Below are 19,406 nucleotides of genomic sequence, written 5' to 3'. Positions count from 1 at the left end.
ATTTTTAACAAAATCAGAGATAAGTGCACTAACTGTTGAAAACTTTTGTTTTAGTTACTTTTAATTTTATAAAAATTAAATGCAGTCTATATGTGGCCAACTACCTTCAACATATTTATCTTTTGAACAAACATTTCTGATAAAGTAAAATATGATCAGATAATTAACTCTCTTCCTTACTCTGCATTCATAATTAAACGGTGAAATAGTAAATGTAATAATTTCTTTCATTAGTGCCTTGAACTAAGAGAATGTTCCGTGTGTGATAATGAACATGAAATAATAATTTGTTTTTGCCATTTAATCCACCAAAAGTGTAAATTTATTATGTTGTCTGCGGTTACATTGAAAAGGAATAATGATCAACAACAAATTGCTTCTAGACTTCCTCAATATCTAGCTGCTCTCATAGGTAAGTGTAGAAATAAATATACATATTGAAATAATTCATAGAGAAATTCTAGTGAGCATTTTAAAGTTTACTGGCATGTTAATGGTTCTAGGAATTAATTTAGCTTCCCTGGTGAATGTTGCCTTATTTCTCAATAAAATATTTAATGTACTATAGAGTTACTTAAAAGAATGTGTAGCTAAAATCTAGCTATGGGGATCCAGCAGTAGCAAGCAAACTTTTAGGATGGATTAACTAAAACAAAACTACTGGTTAAACTGTATAAAAGATTTAACTTTATGGACCAATTAAGCTAGGCAAATCATTTTATAAAGACTGACTACCAGCACATTTTATTGCATGAAAACAAATTTTACAAAACATCCAATCTTTAAAAACTAGTGTAATAGGAAAGTATTTCCAAACCTTTTCCTGGCGTACTCACAATTCAAAAATATTTTGCATACTATTTAGGCACTTGGTTTGGTAATAATACTATGGATGGAATGAGCGTATGATTATTTTTCCAAACAAACCAACCTTTCCCTGTCTCGAGAATAAATCCCCCCTTTTGGGGGACACTCAAAAATTCTAAAATCATAAAATGAAACGTCTTGCTAAGATTGCACGACCACCAAAAGGATATCTCTATATATTTACTTGGAAAAATATTAGAGGGGGGTCTTGACAATTCATTCACCCTGTATAGGTCCCATTATTTGTTTATTATCTGGTAACACTGTTTACAGCCAACCTTGGAGGGTTCATGGTTGGTAGCAGTCGAGGATGGACTTCGACGTCAGAGTACCCCTTGGTACATGAGCAACAATATGGCTTTTCCATAACTGCTTATGATTTCGCGTTGATTGGTTCAGCAGTTGCCGTAGGAAACTTCTTTGCCGCACCTTTTTTTGGTTACATTATGAGCAAGTTTGGACGTAAAAGGATGATGATGGCAATGTGTTTTCCTGCAGCTTTAGGTTACGCCTTGGTAACAATAGCCCACAGCGTAAGTGTAGAAATAAATACTAAACTAAATGAATATCCATTACAGACCATTTATTCTAGAAGCTGAATAACATATCATCTTCCGAACCCCACTGATAAATTGCCCTCAATTGTTTTGTAGTGTAGACATGAAACAATGTTTTCAGAAAAATACAATGCATAAAATAGGAACAGGTAACGCTAGACTCATATTCATCAAAAATTTAATTACTATTCTCTAGAAAAAAGCTGGATCATAACAAATGTTTAATTTAATTTAATAAGTAAACCATCTCCACAGCTGGAAATGACAAGTTGATAAATTCAATTTACCCCTTACCCTGTCCTATTCAAGTAGTTTCCCAAAATATTACTTTTTTTTTGTAATTTCCATAGAATCAGCATGTTTTGTTTGGACTCTAATGGTCAATCCTTTTCAAGGAAGCTTTAGAATAATTTTACTTTAAAATAAATAAAAAGCTTGTTTACATGGGATTTGTTTTAGTCTCGAATAGTTACTTCATTGTAGATGCTAAACTCCGGATTGCCAAACAATAAGGTTCAAATACCTGCTTTTAAGCAATCCATTAAATTGCAGTTGCAACTAGTTTCGACTCCTATGTGGAGCCATCATCAGAAGCAACCTTTGGATAGATCTGGCATATACAAGACCAATTGTACGAATTGTATTAAATAATTCATCGGCCGAAAACTAAATACTTCATCGCCTCCTTTACAAAACATTTCAAGGAACATCTTCCAAAAGCCCACCAAACTTCATCTTTTGCCGAACATTTAATTTCCGAAGGCCACAATTATATGAACATTAATAGTAACATGAATATTTTTAATTTTTCTAAAGACAGATTTAAATTAAACACCTTGGAAGAGTTTGAGATATAAGGGAGTAAAAACAAACCACCTAAATGCGTTAAATGATCAACTCTTGTTTACCAGTGGTGGCAATAGCGGGGAGGCCCGCGAGCCTTGACAGGGATTTTTCGGGAAGTTTACCAGGACACGGGCTCGCAATTGTGCGACAGGCTCAGCCACACGGGCCCCCTATCATAACAATATTTGTATGAGAACTACCATAAGTTTTTTTATGACAAAAATGTGTTAAAACCTGTAAGAGCACTAGGACAAGTAGTTTAATTACAACAGCTAAACTGACACTATTACTTGACCGATCAATTTAAATTCTCTACCATCCTAATTAATAGAATTGTCATCAGTCATGCAGGTTGTATCAACTTTTCTCGTGGGCTGTGTGAAGGCGCTATAATAGGACCGTATTTAGAACCAATGTGGCTCCCGGCCTAGGAGGATAAAACATTAATGTTAATCCTCCTAAAACCCGGCGGGTCACACCAGAGAGGGCCCTCTATGCTGATTCAACTATATGAACTTGTCAATTTTTTGCGATCAAATCGGCGAATTAACGGAGGTGACTAAGGCACTAGCTATTAAATAATTCTAATCTTTCATTGATGCTAAAGAAGGATTTTATTTCATATCATTTTATTTCTTACTATTAGAAGGCTGCACTTTATATTTGTTTACTTCGAGTCAGGTAAAAAATGTTACTTACCTATGGGCCTCGGGCCAAATCAGATCGGTTCAAACTCGGGTTGCTTTGGGAACTGTTGATTTTTATATAATTTCAATGTTCGAGCCGAGCAGAGCCTAGCCTAGCTTGAGAGATCAAGCACAAAGTCGGAAAATCAAGCTCAAGCATATTTTCTCAGTACTCAATACAATAATGCCCAATTATAAAAGTAAAAGCTTTTATGTTCGTAAGGATCACGCTCACAAAATTGAAAGATTAGGCCTACGCTTTTGCCGCGATCACGGATATCGACGAGAACATTTCTCCGCGGGTGACGATGACGATGTCTCAGCTGCCGTAGGAGATGTTCAATACTTTGCAGTGATTGCAGAAGGCGATAAAGACATTTCTTTTTCCAAAAGAGATATATCTAGGATTATGCCGCGATTGCGGAAAAAATTATTTCCCCGTCACGACGGGTCGTGGGAGATATTAGGGTGGTCCGTGAACGCGGGAGAAGATGACGTTGTTATCTGATGATGTCATAGGTTTGGTTGCAATGACGGTAGACTATGATAGGCTAATGTTTCTTCTATGACTACGGGAAGTATTCACGATTTTTCCGCGATCATGGAAGACGACGATGACGCCTCGGTGCCTCGAGAGATGACGTGCCAAGCTAAAGTGCAAGTTTAGGCGGTAATACATATGGTAATGTTTTTAAAGATTATTGGGAGAGGGGGGCCCTGCGAAAAAACTTGCTGGGGGGCCACGGGCTCTTATCGCCGCCACTGTTGTTTTCGTTGTCACTGCCATCAGGATACTGGAGAGGGGAGGGTGAAAGCAGGATTTTAACGCCTGATGATGGCTCCACATACGAGTCAAAACTAGTTGCGACTGCAATTTAATGCATTTAGCAGATATTTAAACCTCTTTTAATTAAAGAGTTATTTTTTGCAAAACTGTAGTTCAAAAGAAAATGCTTATTTTTAATACTGTGTAATTTGTCTTTTAGGTGAAAGCTATGTATATTGGCAGGCTTATGACGGGTATGTGTGTCGGAGGATATTTTATTATTGTTCCTCTCTACACGGCTGAAATAGCGGAGATTCAAATTAGAGGCACTTTGGGTGTGTTCTTTCAGGTTATGACCACTTCAGGCATACTATTCACTTATATTGTTGGAAGCTTGGTAAGTGAATGAATGAATGAATGAATGAATGAAATATATCTTTATTCTAACAAAATATTTAAAGAAATTATACACAAATATTTAAAGGAGAAAAAAACATAAGTGAATTTAAAAGAATAAATTAAATTAACCTTTGCATTACATCTATGTTTAACAAAGCGTACATATTTTTAGCGTATTTTGACGCGCGCTCACCAAATTTGGCATGATACCAGCAGATATGGCTTGTAGATTTGTGCTGATCTTGATTTGCGTATTTTGATGTTTTCTTGTTATGATTGGTCGAAAGATCGTGCTGGAGGGATACTTCGAGGTCGCCAATCCTCTGCGCCAGTCTTGTAATAGCAGCAGTGAGGTCGTCATTTGACTTTGTGTGTTCACGAGTTGCCGTAGCATTTACTGATACTTGTGGTGAAACCTCAATGACTTTATCCGCTATATCCGCAAGTTTATCAAGTGGAAGTTCATTTTGAGCTGTGAGAATCGCTTGAATGTTAACAGGGAGAAGACGTAGCCAGAGTGATCGAAGGATGTTGTCTTGTAGTTGGGCTGGACCGAGCAGAGTACGTAGGTGGCGTAAGAACTGCGATGGCTTGCGATCTCCGATATCTTAGTCGCTTATCAACTGGCGAACACGGTTCTTCACTATTAGACAGCCTTTCAATTAGCTTCTAAAACAAGCAACAGCTGTTACATATTAAATATTAAAATAAAGTATAGACTAAAGGCAACACAGCTGTGGCTAAGCTGACGCCACAGATTTATTAATTCTGCTTATATTTCTCTTGACCAACGGATTAATCATCTGCAGAAGAAGTGCATTGTGCTCTTATCCTGTCTAATAGTAATAACATCCAAACACAGAAACCTTGCCTAAAATAGTACCTTTATCTTGAAAGATGTTTTGCAGTGGCCTATTACAGACCTTGGCCCACTTGGTTGGCCTTAAGTGAGATTTTTGAAAATAAAACTACACTTCGACTGTAAAACAAATTTCATAAATATTAATCACCATTTAAGCAGTTACTGTCATCACAGAAAAGTCGTGTTCCTTTTGACCTAGATCTCCTCATCCTTTCTAAGATATGTTGATTAACAACAATGCATGTAAACGTCACTATTTACGTAACAATTTACAGTATTTGCTTTTTGTAAATACAGCATTGCTTTGTAGTTTATATTATTTGTTGCCAATGAAGCTGCATGATCATATGAACGAGGTCCCTCATTTACGACACTACAGAAGGCTCCAGGACGATGGATGTAACTTCTGGTGCTGCTCAAGGATCCATACTGGGCCCGGACCTCTGGAACGTCGCCTACGACAGCCTCTTGAGATCCGAGATGCCTGAGGAAACCGTCCTAGTTGGGTATGCAGATGACGTTGCGGCTTTAATAGCTGCACGTAGCATTGAGCTTGCCCAGCTGAAACTAAATCGAGTCATGCGAACCATTAACGCATGGATGGCAGAACATGGTCTCTCGCTCGCTCTGAGCAAAACTGAGATTGTCATTCTGACTAAAAAGAGGATTGACACCATCGTGCCTTTGATGGTGGGGAACGTTGAAGTCCAAACCACTCGTGCCGCAAAGTACCTTGGGGTCATGGTGGACAGCAAGCTCAGCTGGCGAGACCAGATCACCCGTACGGCGGACAAGGCCGCTAAAATGGTTTCTTCCCTTAGTCGGTTAATGGCCAATGTCGGAGGTCCACGGTCCAGCCGCAGAAGGCTGTTGATGTCTGCGGTCCAGTCAGTGCTCCTGTACGGTGCGGAGGTCTGGGCAGACGCTCTCAATAAGGAGGTATATAGGATGCGGCTCGCCCGAGTGCAGCGTCAGGCAGCACTAAGGGTAGCATCTGCCTATCGAACAGTGTCCGAACCCGCCGTCCTGGTGGTTGCTGGAGTCATCCCCGTCAAACTTTTGGCGGCGGAGAGGAAGGCAATTTATCAGCGCCGTGGGGAGGACCAGGCAAGTATTGAGGAACGCACCCGGACCTTCCAGCTGTGGCAGGAGAGCTGGGAACAGGAGACAAGGGGGCTCTGGACCAGGCGACTGATACAACAGGTCCAACCTTGGGTTAATCGGCGGTGCGGAGAGGTGAACTTCTACCTCACCCAATTTCTGACGGGTCACGGCTTTTTCCGGTCGTACTTGTTCAGGATGGGCAAAGCCGTGTCACCCGATTGCATATACTGCCCAGGCATTCCCGATGACGTGGAACACACTTTCTTCCACTGCCAGCATTGGGAAAGGCCCCGCCTAGAGGCTCAACAGTTCGTAGGACTGCTGTCGGTGGACACGGTCATACCGATGATGATGGAGGGTGAGGACAATTGGACCTGTGTGTCACTTTACATCCAGGGTGTTCTCCGCGCCAAGAAGCTTGACCTCGACCGGGATGCGGTGTAGGTCAAAAAATAAATAATGCCAGAAACGGTGCGAGCCCTGTGGGCTTAGGTCACATGTTGGCCTGACTTGAAGTAATGTGACAAACAATTCCAGGTCTGTGTCCAACAGAGTAGAGGGGGTTTTTTAGTGAGTAGTCTGTGATAAACTCAGGAGTCTCACACTACAGGCTGGCTACCTGTGTGCGTAAAAGCATTTTCCCTCCTCACCCTAAAAAAAAAAAAAAAAAAAAATCACAGAAAAGTCGTGTTCCTTTTGACCTAGATCTCCTCATCCTTTCTAAGATATGTTGATTAACAACAATGCATGTAAACGTCACTATTTACGTAACAATTTACAGTATTTGCTTTTTGTAAATACAGCATTGCTTTGTAGTTTATATTATTTGTTGCCAATGAAGCTGCATGATCATATGAACGAGGTCCCTCATTTCAAGAATAAAAGCCAGCTTCACTATAATTATATTCCACTACACCTAACATTCCAAAGAGAGATTATATTGAACACTTTATGTAATTGATAAGGCTGAGACAACTGATATCCGCATGTCATGGAATCAAAATTATGCTAAAAAAAATTATAATTGCTAAAATTAGAGGGTTATTTATTGGCACAGTAATATGGTATGATGACCGACATGACGAAGGTAAAATAAAACTTACACAGCTTTATGGTGGGCCTCCCTTTGAAGGAAGAACGTGCCTTCTCAACAAACAGTTATTTAAAAAAAAAAAAAAAAAAAAAAAAATAGATTTAATCTGCATAACACTGATGAAATCGCGGAAGTGTGTACCACAAAAGATCCACCAATACGATTTTAATACTACAGCACAACAGTATTTAAAGATTCTTCCAAAAGCATTCTTCATTTTATTATATTCATCAACAAGAAGAGAAACCAGTTAACATTGGAACAATGACACCTATGACGGATGGTATAAGAAATATGTTATTTACTGAATGATCAACCATATTTTGTAATTAACGCAATAGTCATTATTGTTTCTACACTTATTTATTACTCATTAAACAATGCTAATAGTCTAGGCATATTAGGAAAGTTAGCGGAAAGTTTAGGTACAGTCCTGATCATAAATTTTCTTTATGTTTTTTGGGTCGCTGAACACGAATATGAGGTTTGCTGACAGATATTTTGCCCGGAACATTGGTTATTTTGTGAAAACCCTCAAAATTTGGGCACTTTCTTTGGTTTTTCGGGTAAATCTCGGTAAGTATGGGTTTTTGAGAAAATCCTGCTTTGTAAAATTAAAGATGACAAAATTTACTACAAGTTTCCTATATAATGTTTGTTTCTACGACGAACCATTTCGCCACTAGAGCACACTAAAAAAGGCCAGAAGTACAAACAATTAAAAACATTGCTAATTGCTGCCGTTTTACATTAGGTTTCCATGGAAACAACCCATGTTACGATAATTTTAACTATTTATTCATGATAACAAACTGAAACACACTTAAAAATACCCCCGCCACAGCAAACCTGCAGACTATAAGCGAATTTCCATTATGCTGATTGGATTTACACTAAAATGTCTCCTTAGAAATATCACATTTATTCCCTATTTAAATAAAAGTTTAACGAGTACCCAGGTTTGCTGCAACAGGGAGGGTAAAAAGGTGTTTTTTTGTAAAATGTAATAATTTGGTATGAAATGATTAAATTTTCCAAATTTGATCAAAATATGTTCATAAACAAGCAAACTACAACAGTTTACTTTAGTCTCCATAAGAATAACATGAGCATTTTAAATTTATAGATTTTTGGAATTTTCTCCGTAAGAAATCGGTCCCGGGTCCAGGTCTTACCATGAGTAATACGGTAATAGCTTATTCCCTATAGGGGAAATTCACTAATAAACTAACTAAAAAATAGTGTGTCTTCTGACCACAAAACTCAACCTGAAAGAAATACCCGTCTTTTAGGATTAAATTGTGGAAAATTGAGACAATCTTTCTTTTTATAATGTTAATAACCTCATGAATAGGTTGGTTGGTAGGATCATGTAATTCACTCTCTTCGGGTTGAAGGTTGGCATTCCATCCAATTTTTATGGGCCCAAGATGAGAGAAAAAACATCTTCTTCCACATCCTCATTTGCTTCTAAGGCTTCAAGGGTAAGAAACTGAGGACCAAATTTATCTTTGAATATTCTCAGCTGCCTACATCTTTATGTTTTCTTCTTTATAGCAAGGCAAGGAGTGGTATGTTGTCGATAAGTTTTTCTTGGTTGATGCTTGGTTTTTTATTTAAAAAACCAAAGGTTGAAAGGTTGATGCTCTGGCCATAACTTTTGTGTATTAGAAACCCACCATCAATAACATACTGCACTTGACCATGGAAGTGCTTGTTTTCAATGGGGACAGGGGTTTTAGGCCTTTAAAGATTTGATTTGGTTCTTTGTGCAAACTGTTATTATCAAACAACGAGAAAGAGTATGGACCCAGTTCGTAGGACAAGAAGTGTTTTAGTTCTTCATCAGAATTCTTAGCGATGCTGATACGTTGAAACAATGTGTTGGGGTTTACGGGTAAGAATTCTCTACTTTCATCGCGTTATTTACTATGGCAAGTGGCTGGACACGGTCTACTCGTCTGAATTTGACGTTACCAAAGTTAAAAGTTATCTACAACTCTTTTATTGTATTTCATCCTTTTTTCTCAATCACTATAGCAGTCAACCCTGTGGCCAGCAACATCCCTGTGCTGAGAAAATAAATGGGGGTTTTGTGGGAACGGGAAATGATCCAGCAGTCAGTCATACCATAGATAAAAGGAGTATAGACATACTCTATACTCCTATACTCCTGTCTATACTCCTTTTATCTATGGTCATACATCTTGGCATAGATTTATCAAGTGTGTTTCAGTTCATTATCATGAATAAATAGTTCTAATTATCGTAACATGGGTTGTTTCCATGGAAACCCAATGTAAAACCTTTGTAAAACGGTTAGGGTTTATTTTCATTTTTGGTTTTGTCCAGCATGATCGGACTATGGGAACAGGGATTTATGGGGCAAAAATTGTTTTTTTCCTATTTTTGACCATATAAACTTAAAATTTATCGATTTCTTTCCATACCATTTTGTAGAGCTTAAAAAAAAACAAATAATTTAGTATATTAAAGCGTTGTTATGCACCTAATGGTTACGGAGAAAATTCCAAAAATCTGTAAATTTAAAATGCTTATGTTATTCTTATGGAGACTAAGTAAACTGTTGTAGTTTGCTTGTTTATGAACATATTTTGATCAAATTTGGAAAATGTATTCATTTCATACCAAATTATTACATTTTACAAAAAACACCTTTTTACCCTCCCTGTTGCAGCAAACCTGGGTACTCGTTAAACTTTTATTTAAAAAGGGAATAAATGTGATATTTCTATGGAGACATTTTAGTGTAAATCCAATCAGCATAATGGAAATTCGCTTAGTCTGCAGGTTTGCTGTGGCGGAAGTATTTTTAAGTGTGTTTCAGTTTGTTATCATGAATAAATAGTTAAAATTATCGTAACATGGGTTGTTTCCATGGAAACCTAATGTAAAACGGCAGCAATTAGCAATGTTATTAATCGTTTGTACTTCTGGCCTTTTTTATTGTGCTCTAGTGGCGAAACGGTTCGTCGTAGAAACAAACATTATGTACAAAACTTGTAGTAAATTTTGTCATCTTTAATTTTACAAAGTAGGATATTCTCAAAAACCAATACTTACCGAGATTTGCCCGAAAAACCAAAAAAAGTGCCCAAATTTTAAGGTTTTTCACAAAATAACCAATGTTCCGGGCAAAATATCTGTCAGCAAACCTCATATTCGTGTTCAGCGACCCAAAAAACATAAAGAAAAGTGATGATTAGGACTGTACCTAAACTTTCCGCTAACTGCCACTTTTATTCCTAATATGCCTAGCCTATAAATACTCACATTTTTTTATTTCACTCTGTCGCAGTTAGAAGAATTATCGTAAGCCTTTAAAGCAACCGTAGATTTCGACGGGTTTCACCTAGAACTTAATAATGCTCTACTTAATTTAATACCCTTATTTAAACAAAAAATGAGTTTACAAACAAGGGGTGTGCAGTAAATGTCTGGTATCAACACAGTTCTTGTTAATTTTTCAAACAAAACTAAAAAACAACTGATTTTCCAATGGCCTGTCCTATTTTGTTCTAACTTGTTCTAAACAGTACCAACAATGATTTAGAGACACAACTCTTGTTTACTTGTAGTATAGCATTATTATTAGATCTGTTTTTTCTTTTCTAGGTACCTGTAGTATCCCTGACAGCAATTTGTTTAGCAATAGTAGTAGTTTACTTGTTTTTACTTATACGCATCCCAGAGTCTCCTATTTACTACCTGCTACAAAACAATGAAGAAGATGCTAGAAAGTCTTTACAGTGGTTGCGAGGAAGCCATTACAACATTGATGTAGAACTTTCTTTGAAGAAAAAAAATATTGACACAGTAAGTAGACATCAATTTTGCCAATAAAAGTAACTTACATTTTAAATACTGTAGTGAAGAATCATTTGCTATATTACTTCATGTATAGACAATGAGAATGACTCATGCAATACAAAACCATTAGGGTGATCCATGATTTCAGCACCAATGTTCTTATGGGGGGGTTCTGCACTCAAACTTGTTATAAAATTAAATTATTCTTGATACAATTTGATTTTTAATAAAACAAATACTGTACTAGTCCGGACCACGTATGTTTGCAGTTGGTGGCAGCCAATCACAAGACAAGGCTAGTGCGACGTTGCCATATGGCCCGTTGACAACACTAATTAAAATATAAGCAATATTTTCAAATCAGCTGGTATCATTGTTGTTTATTTGGCAACACCGCACGGTTCTCATTGGCCCATTCAAAACCATATGGTAAATAGGCTCCTCCCTCAACTGCAAACTTATGTGGTCCTGACTGTAGGTTACTCCAATTAAAGGATAATTAGAATATTTTTTAATGTCTCTTGCCATACAAACAAAACAGGACAAATTCCAAACACAAGGTGTGATAATATTTTTACGCCACACTACATTGTTTTGACGAACTTCCCACGCAAGGATTTAGTCCAGAAAACAGCTGTTTGCCGCCAGCTTTTTTCAAATGGGGTTTCATTGCGTACTACTGTACTGTAATGAGTTTTACCGGACACCAATCAGCTGATTATACTGTATTTAGGTGGCAATGAATGGTTATAAACAAAAACATAACCTCTTAAGAGAGGTTATGACTAGTGATTTTTAGTCCTTTAGTTGGTGGAAATATAAGGATTTGTTCAGATTTATTAGTATGGCGTAAACTATCGTACGTAACTCGTCCAAAATGTGTGTACTGGACTCGTATGGTAATCCTGTACTCGACTTCGTCTCGCAAGGGAACGACCACACTCGTCCGGTAAACACTTATTTTCAGGACTAGTAACGTAATATACTATTACCTACGACCCTTTTTTAAAGTAGCTATTTCAGTACAGTTCTTAGAATTGAAAAGTATCTCATAAAAGCATTGTTTACTTTCATAACAGCATAGTTTTACTCATAAAAACACGGGTAACGGACCAATGAGGTTCAAGGATTGAGATAGGAGAAGCAAAATTCTAATGGTTTGAAATTCAACTAATCAGCTGTTCAGGCCAATTTAATTGTTTGATTGGTGCAATTAGTGTTTGATACAATGTTTTGTTGCATCACTGTCAGTGGCAATGAGAGGTTATAAACAAAAACATAACCTCTCTTAGAAGTTTGAGTAGTGATTTTTTAGTAATTAAAACGTCGTAGGAAAAGTCGTGGTGGCACTCGCCAAGGCTCGTACCTTAAATTTTCTGCTCGTGTCGTTAACACTATCTATATAAATAAAATTAGAGTTTTGTCTGTACATTGCTCAGAATCATAAACTTTTAGGTTATTTTTACGTTTTATACATTAAACAAACCGAAACAAGTCTCATCTAAATTTCTGTCTGTCTTCGTGTCTGTTACGGCCCAAGAGCCATTTTACGCGGCCTTCTCCTGAAAAACTAGAGTACCTATCAAGATCCAAATAATTTTAATATATTCACTGGATTGGCGAGATTGTCTTTAGCCATTAAAATATGGCGTCACTACTTTGTATATAAAACGACGGACGTTTAAAAACCCGACTTCGTGCGATTTTTGTCAAGTTTTCTCCCAATGTCCAATGTTCATCACTTAATCATCAATGAAATAACGAACAGCTGTTCGAATAAAGATTATTTTTTCTAGCTGTCACTGATATGTTTACATTAAAGGTTGTTTACAAATACCGCAAACATTTCCGATCACATTTTGAAAGCAAAATCCAAAACCAAGTGAGATTAAAAACTATTTTCCTTACATGAAGGATTTCATTAATCGCAAGTTCAATAATGTGTAAAATGAAATAGAGATTCTATGTGTATAAAATTGCTCTGAAGCTTTGATAACCAGGAAAAAGACCTTGAAACAGTGATGTATAGGGCTGAGAAACTTACGTTTATTAAATTGACGGTGTTTCAATGGCGGTTGTGTAAAGCGTAAAGTGAAAAATCATAACTGCAGTGGGTGATTGTAACAGAGGTTTACGGATGATGCTAAACTCGCTTTTCCAATGTGTCACTTTCGGTTTCTACTGACCCCTATGTGCTACATCGCTGGACCATACAGCCAATAGGCCAATAAGACTGTATCTTGGGTACATAGGCCTACCCAATTATTCATAACAACCTATTCGACGACGATCCTTGATACCGGTACTTTTCCCTAGAATACATGGCCTAGGTACCTACTTAGGAAATCAAATTAAAAACTTCCAAAAACACAACATTGTGTGATTTTGTTCACATTTCCTTCTACAGTAATATTAACTACATATACCAAACATCGTTTAGAGAATACGTCATATTCTAAATTGGCCTTTTGACTCTGAGGGAAGCAGACAAACATCTTTAGAAGCAGACTACCAATCGCCAGAAACAGATGAAAATGAAGAATTTATTCGAGAACCGGAGGTGTCAAAAACAGCAGTCTTGTTCATTTGATCAAGAACAAGAGGAAAATAATTCTAGTGAGACATTAAGTGATACAAATGTACCAGTTGAACATGCAAACAGTTCTCGTGAAGACTCAAGTTCAGTGCCTTCCAAAACGCATCCCCAGCGTATGCGGCAAAGACCTTACTATCTAAAAGACTACGTCTCGTTCTAGGGTGGGAAGATTGTGACAATATTTTTAATACATATGAACTGTTATTATGCCTTATTTAAATTATTAATTTCTTTATTGTCTAACAGTTGTTCTTTGTTTACTATTTACATTTTGTATTTGTATGTTACAAATCTTACTTGACTTCAGAATTTATTAAAACCTGTCTTTAGGTCAATTTATGATGAGTTTTATTTGCACTTCACGAGGTTTAAATGGACCACTTTAGTCACTGGTATTGGTTAAAGAATACTGTAGAAGCTTGTAAAGATAGAGTAGTAAATCTGCTCAAAGTAACTATGATAATTTATGGAGTAAACTACAAAAGTTGCAATAACTTTTAAACCATATTTTTACACCATTGAGAGTTGTACCATTTTGTCTAGAGTGCAAGGGGTATACTGAATTCTAATTAAAATAATTTTAAGCTGTTTTTTATCTGATTTTTACATTATTTTATAAGAAACTCACCATTAAATTAACAATTCCCCCAAAAATATAAAAAAGTCCAGAGATGCCAAAGATTAATACCAAAATAACAAATTTCATCAAAATCATACCACAGTATAGGAGTAGTCTTTATCTATACACATCTACAAACACACACACACACAAACAATTACTTTGAAAAAGATTTTTTTTTGATTCAGGGAGACCCAACTATTATATTTTCACCTAAAACTCAAACAGAACCATTTTGACAAAAACAATATACTTTGTTCAATCTTTTTCTTCATACACTAATATCTATAGGGGGAGAATAGTTATTTGTGCAACTAGTGAGAAAAGTGAGCAATTGACTCACTCGAGAGAAATCCTTATTCACAAGCCGTAGGCGAGTGAGGAATGGTTTCTCGAGTGAGGCAATTGTACTTTGAACTCGAGTTGCACATTATACTTTTCCTACAGTTACCATAAAACAAATAAATTTGTGAAGAAACATAACCTATTTTTACACAGAAGTGAACTTTTAATATAACATTTCATGTGAAGTGACAAATACAACAGTACAACAGCTGACCAGCTGATTTACAGCCAGTGCTGCCAACGTATTTCGCGCGCATACGACGTTGCCTACATGTCACGCGCTCACTATTTCGTGCCTTCACGTTGCAAATCTGGAGTGAGACAAAGTAATTAGAGTGAGACAATGTTAACATTGTCTCACTGATGAGCAAACTGGCCACTTTGCTTTCTCAAATCAGTGAGAGAACATGTACATTGTTAGGTAACTGTAGGAAAAGTAATAATACTGTACTTAAAGTTATCTATAATCTTTGTTTTAGGAATTAATAATGTTGCATATAATAATTGTTTGCTTATTAGATGAAAGCAGCCAAACTGAAATTCTTTGAAGCCTTTTCCACCAAAGCTGCCAGAAAGGGATTGGTCATCTGTATAGGACTAATGGTATTCCGGCAGTTTAGTGGGGCACCTGGTATCATATACTACAATACCAATATATTTCATGTGAGTTGACAAGCTTGATAAACCTACAATACTTAAAGAATACTATAATTTAAAACTCTTTAAACAGGACACATTATTTATTTTAAACTCTGTTGTTTTTGTAACTGCCATCTAGGCGTAATGGCCTACAAATAATACTCAAGTATTATTATGTGTGTGTTTTTATATGTTCTTTGACTCGTCTGCACCCTTTCATCAGGTGAGTTAGCTGTGTCCTCTCTATCCTATATACTTATTTAATCCAAGTGAAATGTTTTCCCCTAAAAAACTTAAAGAAAACTATTAAAATTAAATTATAAAAAAAAAACTGCTGAGGGACACACGTCATGAAACTCAAAATTATGCAAAATATGAGAGAGAAGCCCCTAATTGTTGTAAAATGTCATTGAGCCAGTCACTTAAAAGCTAAAAAATAATCAGTAATTAATTTACACACAACATAAAGACAGAAATCCATACATAGGTTGTCCCGTTTAAGTAAACAGCCAAACTTCGGGAAATGGTTCTATGGCTCAAAATAAGAGGAAATCAAGAATGATTTTTTTAAATCTTGTTAACCAGATACCGGTATTTGATGTTTTGTAGGTGTTACATAAAGATTATCTATACTTATAAAACGCAAAGCCCTCGCTGACTTCCTCACTCATCACTAATTCTCCCACTTCCCATTTACCTAGGAGGCTGAAATTCGGTATACCGATTCTTTGGGCATTAAATAGGAAAACTAAGTAGTTTTTATTCTGATCTGACCTTAGGGCTACCCCATAGACCGTGTCAAAAATCCATAAAATCCACATATTATCCTTATTCAGAGAAGTAATCAATTAAATTAAACATTTAAACAGATGTTAAAGTAAACAAAATACAGTACAGTAGGAACCCAGCTGTCAAGATCATTGACTATAGAAACTGGAGACCTTTTTAAATTCATGACAACAGCTAATTTGCAACCAAAAGGTGAGTGAGCGTAGCGAACGAACTTCAACCTGGAGGCGAGTTAGCGTAGCGAACAAGCTCCAACCTAAAGGTGAGTGAGCGTAGTGAACGAACTTCAACCAGGACGTGATTTAGCCATGTGAACGAGCTCGTCTTGAAAATGAACGAGCATTTGACGTAAAACCACATTAGGACAGGACGAAGACTGTCGGGCCAGCTACTTATCTTTATAAATTGTAAATCTTTATAAATCTTTGTCCTAGTGGCTCAATGAGGTACTTTTGCCATAGCCATGGGACCAGTATACTTAATAACCCTGAAGTTTTTAATGTATTGAAAAGGCCCCCTCTGGGGGATAAAGTAGTATTAATGTTTGTGATGTTTATTATTTTGACGATACTTTTTTAATTTAATTTATTTCAAATTCTTGCAGGAGGCTGGGTTTTCCTTGAGCCCCAACATACAGACTATTCTTCTAGGCTCCTTAGACCTTGTATTCACTATGGTGTCCTCTACGGTGGTTGACAAGCTCGGTCGTCGACCTCTATTGTTAATCTCTGGAGTAGGAATGGCTACTTCTACGTTCTTTCTTGGCCTCTTCTTCTTCATCAAAGATAGAAATTACGATCTTTCGTCAATTGCTTGGTTACCCCTAGTTATTCTATGTATCTTTGTAACATCATTTTCTTTGGGGTTCGGACCCATTCCGATAGTACTTTTTGGTGAAACGTTTCCAAGAAATATCGCAACCCATGCTCTTTCAGTTGTTTCGTGCTTCGCTTGTTTTTCACTCTTTCTAGTGACATTTTATTTTGAAATAATAAGTTTAGCGATCGGAAGAGGAGGTCTTTTCTTTATCTTTTCAACCTGCACTTTTGTAGGTATTTTGTTTACATATTTTTTTGTTATTGAGACAAAAAACAAACCTTTAGAACAAATTGTAAAGGAGCTGGGAGAATAGTAAATTATTATGTTATAGCCCAAGTCTATACACAAACAAATCATTCAAGGAGATTCTTTGGGGTATTTATGCCTGAATGTTTTTAACAGATACTCACTGGTCTGTAGTCATAATATTTTATACATGTCCAAGGATATATTCTCCCATGTGACTTTTTAGAAACCATATATGCTATATATGTACTGTATATATATACCTATATATATATACAGTGTCCATAAAAAACGTTTCAGGACTTTGGGAAATGAATCCTCATACCAATAGGAAGAAAAAAGTTTATTTGAAGGTAGGCCTATGTCAGAAAATGCATATTTACCCAGTTATCCGACATTTTGTTTTTTATACAAAAATATTTTTATCTGTGAAGTTTTTCATTCGATGATTATGAAATTTGGTAACCATGTTAAGATACACAAGACCTATTATGGAAAAAATAACAAAGTTGTTCCGATAGTAAATTTCAAAATGGCGGCCGTTTGAATTTTTATAACTTAAATAACTCATAAACGGCTAATTATATGAAATAATGTCAGGAATACTTTCTTTAGCTTTTTTAATTCCCTAATAAACGATACCAAGATCAAAAAGATCGGACTAAAGTTAACTGAAATATAAAGGTTTTTGTGTAAAAATAAGGCAAAGTTAGTCGGGGAAACCATAATTTTGCCTGGACTTACAGCTAAAAAACGTTCTATTTCAGTTATCTTTTGTCCGATCTTTTTACCTTTGGTATCGATTGATAGGTAATTAAAAATGCATTTTTCATAGAGTTAGCCGTTTTTGAGTTATTTAAGTTATAAAAATTCAAACGGCCGCCATTTTGAAATTTACAATCGGAACAACTTTGTTATTTTTTCCATAATAGGTCTCGCGTATGTTAACATGGTTACCAAATTTCATAATCATCGAATAAAAGACTTATTTAAAATATTTTTGTATATAAAACAAATTGGCGGATAACTGGGTAAATAAATATGCATTTTCGGACATACCTTCAAATACACTTTTTTCTTCCTTTTAGGATTCATTTCCCAAAGTCCTGAAACGTTTTTTATGGACACCCTGTATATATATTTAAGACGCTAACTAATAAAGACCTTTGACAAGTTATAAACTACTTTTCTGTTTCCCATGTATGATATAGCCAGTTCCTTTCAAAGTCCTAGCCTGGGTCAATATGTAGTCTATATCTGCGTCCTCCGGGATGTGAGCAATGATAGCGTTTCCCTCTCTCCCAATTGGATGAACCTAGGATGGAATTGGACGGAACCTAAACTTTAATTTTAAAAAATCTAAAATTATGATATTTAGGAATGGTGGAAAGATAAAAATACCCCCGCCGCAGCAAACCTGCAGACTAAGCGAATTTCAACTTGCCTGATTACATTTTTACAAAAATAGTTCCATAAATAAGACATATATATTTCCAATTTAAATAACATTAGATTTAACGAGTGCTTAGGTTTGCTGCTACGGGGAAGGTAAAAAGTGTTTTTTGACCATATGTCAATAGTATAGGATGAAATAAATAAATTTGCCAAATTTTATCAACATTATATCCATAAGCAAGTAAATTACAACAGTTTTCATTTTCTCCATAAGAATAACATGGGAATTTTAAATTACATTTTTTTTTCTCCGTGACCGTTAGGCATACATTAGCGCTTCAATATACTAAATTATTTCTTTTTTAAGCTCTACAAAATGGTTGAGAAAGAAATTACAATTTTTTTTGTTTTTAGGGTAAAAAATGGGAAAACCCCATTTTTACCCCATAAAACCCCCCATAAACCCCTGTTTCCATGGTCCGATTATGCTGGTTTGCGAACTCATTCAAATAAACATAAACGTAGGTTTACACGTTTTAACCAAATTTCATCAAAATCGGATCATTTTTGCTCGAGTTATCGCGCTAACGGACACATATATAAATATATATATATATGAATTTGAACGGATGGCGTTTTTGGCCTCTGGGGACCTCAAAACGAAAAAGTAAATCGGTCCCGGGTCTAGGTCTTACCATGAGACCTACGGTAATAGCTTATTCCCTATATGGGAAATTCGCTAAAAGAGGACAAGTGGTGGTACAATGGTAAAAAGATTGAAGTAGTAAATCAGTACAAATATTTATTTATCAATTATCAATTATTTTAGATGGGGACGCCACTATGTGCGTATTTTAACCCAAATATGAGTGAAGGATGAGTGTAGGATGAGTGGCGCGATCTTGTAGTCTTGTTAGTGACTAAGGCCGACATGTTCCTTAGACACA

At 36.2% G+C, this 19,406-nt stretch overlaps 1 protein-coding gene across 1 annotated transcript; it reads left to right on the top strand.

The window, feature by feature from the left end:
* Positions 1-273: 273 nt before the first annotated feature.
* LOC129004037 (facilitated trehalose transporter Tret1-like) lies at positions 274-17,517 on the top strand. Its single transcript, XM_054432410.1, has 6 exons — positions 274-412; positions 1,141-1,400; positions 3,943-4,119; positions 10,817-11,017; positions 15,091-15,234; positions 16,604-17,517. The coding sequence occupies exons 1-6, from the start codon at positions 328-330 to the stop codon at positions 17,129-17,131; spliced, it is 1,395 nt and encodes a 464-aa protein (XP_054288385.1). The 5' UTR covers positions 274-327; the 3' UTR covers positions 17,132-17,517.
* The last annotated feature ends 1,889 nt before the right edge of the window (positions 17,518-19,406 follow it).

This window comes from Macrosteles quadrilineatus, unplaced genomic scaffold, assembly GCF_028750875.1.
Source record: "Macrosteles quadrilineatus isolate MER2022 unplaced genomic scaffold, UCM_ALF_1.0 Scaffold_9__3_contigs__length_116548681, whole genome shotgun sequence".
NCBI classification, from domain to species: Eukaryota; Metazoa; Arthropoda; class Insecta; order Hemiptera; family Cicadellidae; genus Macrosteles; species Macrosteles quadrilineatus.
This window is presented reverse-complemented; position numbering and strand designations above follow the sequence as displayed.

Excerpts from the sequence above, each read along its gene's own strand:
- LOC129004037 (XM_054432410.1), top strand. The coding sequence starts at position 328 with ATGTTGTCTGCGGTTACATTGAAAAGGAATAATGATCAACAACAAATT. Across the intron at positions 413-1,140 it reads ATATCTAGCTGCTCTCATAG|CCAACCTTGGAGGGTTCATG; the intron begins GTAAGTGTAGAA and ends CACTGTTTACAG. Across the intron at positions 1,401-3,942 it reads TGGTAACAATAGCCCACAGC|GTGAAAGCTATGTATATTGG; the intron begins GTAAGTGTAGAA and ends TTTGTCTTTTAG.